Source organism: Drosophila novamexicana, unplaced genomic scaffold, assembly GCF_003285875.2.
Source record: "Drosophila novamexicana strain 15010-1031.04,08,12 unplaced genomic scaffold, DnovRS2.1 tig00000392-arrow-arrow-pilon, whole genome shotgun sequence".
Taxonomy (NCBI): domain Eukaryota; kingdom Metazoa; phylum Arthropoda; class Insecta; order Diptera; family Drosophilidae; genus Drosophila; species Drosophila novamexicana.
Genome location: NW_020824801.1, coordinates 43 through 6,296, shown reverse-complemented (window position 1 = coordinate 6,296; position 6,254 = coordinate 43). Strand labels below are relative to the sequence as shown.

The following is a 6,254-nucleotide window of genomic DNA, read 5'->3' as shown; positions in this document are numbered from 1 at the left end:
TTGCCGGTGTCGTCTTTTTGGTTTGGCGCGCGGCTTGTTTTGCTGTTAATTAAACATGTTGATTGTTGCGATTGCCCCTTTTGTTGTTGTACTAACTGGGCAGAGAGAGATGGAGAGAGAGAGAGAGGGAGAGGCCAAAAAAACGACTTGTTAATAATAATAATTTCGATAGACCTACAAAACGCTTCAGTTTGGCAGTTACGTGTGTGGGCGCCGTCTGGAGACCCATTTAGAGTGTGTCTATACAGCCCGGCCAGCTTTTTGGACAACTCAATGTGGGCTAAAGGAAATGGCCAAGACACAGTCGTCGGCCGTATTTCGTTCGTCTAGCCGTATTTGGGCGTAAAAGTTGCCCGCCAAATGCTGGAAAATGAGCTCATTTTATTTCATTTCATTTTTGGCCATTCACTCACAAAATTTGCGAGCGTAAAATGTAAGTTTTTTTTTTGTTAAAATAACAAAATACAACAAAAGTGTTATTATTTATTATAACAATCAGCTGCCAGAGGCTAACTGAAAATCTCAGTAAAATTTGCAACAAATTAATTGCCTGTCAGCTTTTAGCTTAAATTAATTGCCAGAAGTTTCGCTTACTCAATTAACCACAAAAAAAAGCATTTCGCCTCATAGAATTTCTTGTGTTGAGAACAGATTTGTTTTTCCTCTGGGAAAAGGCATTTTTTTATTTATTGCACTTTCCGCTAGAAACATTTCGGTTTTGTTGAATAACTGTTGATCTCTTGGAAAGCAAATGCAAATAATTTCTAATTTGACTTTTGTGATCGAAAATATATAATATATATCATATATATATAAACAATCTATCGATAGGCATGCCAAGCTTTCATATCTATAATCAATCTCATTTCAATGGACCTTCACGATTTACGCTGCCTTGAAATTAATTAGAATACTTGGAATTGAATATTTTGAACCACAAATGCCAATCCAATACCAAGCTTTCATATATTGAATCGATGCACCCGAAACTTATATAGACTGGCTTTGAAAAAAGCCAAAAAAGCAAAACTTTTTTATGATTTTTTTCAAATATCTCGGATAAATAACATTTGATTTTTGAATAAAATACATTTTTGAATTCGTACGAAAGCCTACTATGAATTGGCATTCAAAAAAATAACAATCAAGGGGATACATAAAAATGATGGATAAAAAACGGTTTTGGTAATGCCGTCAAACTTGCTTGATGATTTTTCGGAATATCTCGGCCAAATAATGTCCGATTTTTGAATTTTATACCATTTTGGACTCGTAAGGATCAGTACTATCGACTGGCATCAAAAAATAGAAAATCTAAATTTTGACCAAATCGACAAAAAGCAAGGGGTTACATCATGTTTTTTTCCCAAAAACGAGGTCGGTTCGAAAATCACAACTTTTTGATGATTTTTTTTAACATTTCGGCCAGATAATGTCAGATTTTCGAATTTTATACCTGTTTGAATTCGTACGGATCCCTACTATGAACTTGCATTCAAAGGAATTAAAAATCGATGGGTTAAAAAAGTTGTTGGCCAAAAAACGAATCAAACCCTTTTAGATGATTATATTGAAAATATAGCCTGAATCTTAAACCTATACAGTTTGAGAATCACTGCCTATGCTTACAGTTGTAGAGTCACCAATCATGGCTCTTCAGCCGCTCTTTCCAGCTTTTATAAGTGACTTGTTATTAAATAATATCTCACAGAATCTGTTTCCACTCTGTTCTATCAGATCTCTCTTAACAATGGCCTGAACGCATATCAGGTTTCAGCTAGACCTCAGACTGAAGCTGCTTTTGAGCTTCAGTTTTAGACAAAGGGCGCACTGTTGTTCACAATGGACCTAAATTAGCTAAGCTGAATCTAGATTAAAAGATTGTCGCACTAGCCTAAACTTACCCAACCTTAACTAAAATACCAAGTCTTTTAGCAGCTACAGCAAAAATCTAGCTTGCTTAGATGCAAATTGAACCAACATAATTTAACTAAATATTATTTATATTAAATATGGGTGTAAGCGTATTTAATCTTCGTCTTGCCAAGGCTAATTCTGCTCTTTTTTTTCATGCATTAGTTGACATCATAAATTGTTGCTGACGTGTGTCTGGCTTGTATTTGTATTGTATTACCTACTCGTTGTTATTGAGTCTCTGTGTGTGTGTGTGTGTGTGTATCTGTGTGAGTGCGCAAAAAAGTGCGAGTTCAAAGTTGGCATCATCTATCAAGATCTTCGTAACATTAGCATAGAGTCATGCAACGAAAATAGCCGCCTGACAGGTTTCTGCGTCGAGGGGAACTCACGCAGCTAGAGGGAAAGGGGGAAGCAGGTTAGTAAAGTGTGGGCGTGCACTCGATTGAAATCAATTTGAATAAGCTCAATTGACAATCGAACCGGTTGTCGGTGACCTGAGCACCTCCACTGGCACTGATAAACTATCAGCAGCAGCATCTGTAATTAAAGTGTGGCCCGACACCTGTTTCCAAGTGCGCCGACTGCACTTGCTACACTGTACAAAATTTTGGTTACAAAGATTTCGAACAATTTTGAAACATGTTGAGCTCGAATGCATTAAATAATTGATAGTTCAAACTACCCTTAGACCATTATTAACTTTGACAAAATCAAATAATACAAATTAGTTCGTAAGTTAAGTTTTGGGTTTCGAAAATAGGTTTAAAGCCAATTGGACAACACTTAAAAAATCGTTGCATGGCATTTTCCACAAAAGGAAGTTTGAATTCTGCAAAAAGTGTGAAACATGTCTTAAATAATTGTTCATATATATCCTTGGAATTTGAACCCGAAGATCTCCGAACTAATCTTCTTCTTCCTAGAATGAAAGCTTGGAATATTTAGTATAAGTATCTGTAAGTATATCCATAATTTTCGAAATCGTCAAAAAGAAAGTTGCGCTAAAATTCGAACCAACGTCTTTACTTTTGCCTTAGTATTGAGCTATTCAACCTCTCCCAAACTAACTCTAATTAAACCACACTTGAAAAATAAGTAAGACGCTTAATTCAATTCAATTAATTCTAATTTAATTTTAATTTCAACTAATTGTTAAATAGAATTTAATTTGCAAAAGCAGCTCTATTTAAAGCAACCTTTCTTGCCGTGTATGCATGCCTGTGGCTCAGGCATTGCATGTGCACCTGATTAATTTGATAAATGCGACTAAGTTGGCGCGTTTTAACACGATTTTAGGCCACAAATTAAGATTAATAAGTTGGCGGCAGGCAACATGAGACATGACCACGCAAATCTGTCTGCCGGCAGCCAGACCTGAGCTGATTCATCTCGAACTCGAGCATGGGCCATATGTGCTGTAGGCAGCTTTGATTGATCTATGTATAGTACCCCCCCCCCCCTCCCCCCTCCTCCATTGGGGAAGTGCAATTGCGCGTGTGGGTGCCGGACTCGTCGATGATGTAAGATTCGGTTCTAGAAGCGCATTTGGCTACCAGAAAACAGAGAACAACGAACAAAAAGCCAAGCCGAAAATGAACATGTTTTCATTGCGTGCGAGGTCGCGGGCCGCAAACACGCCCACTTTTTAGCCTCAATTTGAACAGCTTTGCTTTATGGTATCAAAAAGCCCCTCCACCCCCCCCGTCTGTCACTTAGAGTGCGGGTCGTTGTTGTGCCACGCCCACACAGAAATTGGCTCAACTGTATTTACATAACATGAGGCCGAGAGCTGTTGATTTCACGGTCAAAGAAGTTGCACGCTTTGGCTGCCGCAGCCACAGCCAGACTTGTTCTTTGGCTGGGAGCTAGAGATGTGCGCGTGAGGGCACAACACGAACACGAATCCAAAAATAAACACACGAGTTTTCAGCTAGGACTCACGGCACGTCGAGCTTAGAGAAGAGAAGAGCTAGATACTTTAGATTGTTGATCGATATGATTCCAGCATATCGATAAATATCGACAGAATGATTAATTGGTGTTGAGGTAAGCGGAGATGTGTTTGCATTGTACGCAACGAACACGAATCGTTAAATACACACACGAATTTTTACTTGATACACATGCCAAATCGATTTAGAGAAGAAAGACCAGATACTTTAGATTATTGATCGATAGTTTCCAGCAGATCAATAGGTAAACAAAGGGTTATTTGAACACATTCAAAATGCGAGTCAATTGAAGTCGTGTTGACTCGTGTTAGGCCTACCAAAATCGTGCTTATGTTGAGTCGTGCTCAGCTCGTGCTTAGCCAGCTGCATTGCCCAACACTGGCGCGAGCGAATTGAAATTAATTTTCGCACGGCACGCGCGTAACTTGAATTTCGACAAGCCATTTTCTTGGCATGCAATTGTCGCTCCATAAGTCATTAAAGGTAATCGTTTTGTTGGCCCACATGCGCCAAATGGCCAACATTAGCACTTAGCATACATTTTTGGGGGCGCAACCTTGCTGCCAGACTGGCCAGGCCAGGCCAGGCCAGGGGTGAGGTTAGGGTCTGAGCTGACGTTCAATCGCTTCAGCTAATCGCCAGGCTAAAAGCCAATTGGGGTCGTCATCGCCAAGTATCGATTACACTGCGACGACGTCGCGACCTGTTACCAGACCAGATCAGGCCAGACCAAGGCCTTCGTGCCTGTGGGTAGGCAACACTTTTGGGCGCTGTGTGAAAAGAAGAAGGTCACGTGCCCTGGGACTACCACAAACTTATACTCTTTGTCCATTGTGTGTCTTTTTTATATTTTCTTTACGTGACCCAAACAAATCGGCAGGCGAACCAACCCAATTTCTCGGCGAGCGCTGTCCCAGAAAATTCGAAACAACCAAATCGTTCACGCTGGCAAGTCACAAAGTTGGTGCCCCTTTTTGTTTATACCCTATACTTATTGAATATGGGTAAATGGTTTGGGTTGGCCTGAAAACGTCTACTTCTAAACCCATAATCATCCTTAAGCTGAGCCAATTTTGGCTTTGTTTCTCTGCTTTTCAGTGTGATGCAGCTTCAAATTTCCCTGCATAGCAGTTTTTCTTTTACATCGACAACTTTTTCGATGAATATCGAAAGAGCTTGTTTATAAATATGTGTAATACAGGGTATTTACAGGTCGAGCACGCTCAGCTGAAGCACTCTAGTTCGACTTTATGGATTTTACGTCATGAATTTGATGTTAATTTAGGCATTTTGGCTTATTTGGGTTAGCAGACATTTTAGCCCAAAGCCCCCCAACTTCAATTGAATTCCAAACAAATACAAAGTCAAATTCGTGTTTTTTATTTCTTTTCGTAAATTCCGCAATCCGTGATCCATAATTAACGTCCGTAGAGACATCCGAAGAACTGCAGCAAAATGATTAAAAATGTGCGGCAGCTGTTTGGAAGTTCGAGTTGCATATTAAACCGGAACGCTCTCGCTTTTTTTTGCAGGTTGCCTTTCAGGGAAAATTCAGGTACAAGAAGAGAAGATAACGGGCCCCTGCGCACCGGTACGCATAATACGCACACTCAACATGGCCGGCAGCATCGAGCAGCGCCCCTGGACGCCCACAGTGCGCACGGGCCGCATTGCGGGGAGACGACCAATCCGGGTCCGGCAATTGTCCAGCTGCCCACGTTAATTGGTGGGTTAAGGGGCAATGGGAAATGTGAGGCCGGATGATTGATGGGTTTCTCTACCTTTGCAGGCAGCAAGGTGCCGGACTCGAAAGAGGGGCGCACCTCGTATTCGTTTGGCCACAAACTGATCAACAGGGATGAGACGACGGGTCCTGGCCCGGCACAGTACAATGTGGCCGGGATGCGACCGAAGGGCAAGGATCATGCACGCGCCGCCACACTGCAAAGTCGTCCCAAGGAGTTGACCAGCTTTGTCAATCCCGGACCCGTGAATACGACGTGTTGCCGGCCTCCAAGGCTGTCATCGATGCCACGCCCAAATACACTTTCGGCAGGAAGCCGGCAGCGCCAAGTACCAGCTGATACCGGGTAAGTCGAGGCGGTCCTCGTTCGAGCCGTGCTCACAGAGTTTTGTGCTTGGTTGTTTGGTGTTCCTGTTGGTTGTTTGAATGGTTGTTGGTCGTTGGTCGCGATTTGCATGCGCATCATTAACGCTAATGGATTACGGAGAGGCATCATCATCAAGCATCCAGCATCAGCAAGACATCAGCCATGTCTGGCGCAGACGAGACGCATCCATCATGCATGTGTATATATATAAGAAATCATTTGAATAATTATGTTCCATGTGAAAGAATCATCCAAGCAGCGCGTAAGTAAACGC

At 41.6% G+C, this 6,254-nt stretch overlaps 1 protein-coding gene across 1 annotated transcript; it reads left to right on the top strand.

The window, feature by feature from the left end:
* Positions 1-5,484: 5,484 nt before the first annotated feature.
* Positions 5,485-5,959, top strand: LOC115760342 (outer dense fiber protein 3-like; the record flags this gene model as incomplete). Its single annotated transcript, XM_030701622.1, has 2 exons — positions 5,485-5,587; positions 5,659-5,959. Coding segments are annotated over exons 1-2 (404 nt in total), but the record flags the coding sequence as incomplete, so codon positions are not given.
* Between the last annotated feature and the right edge of the window lie 295 nt (positions 5,960-6,254).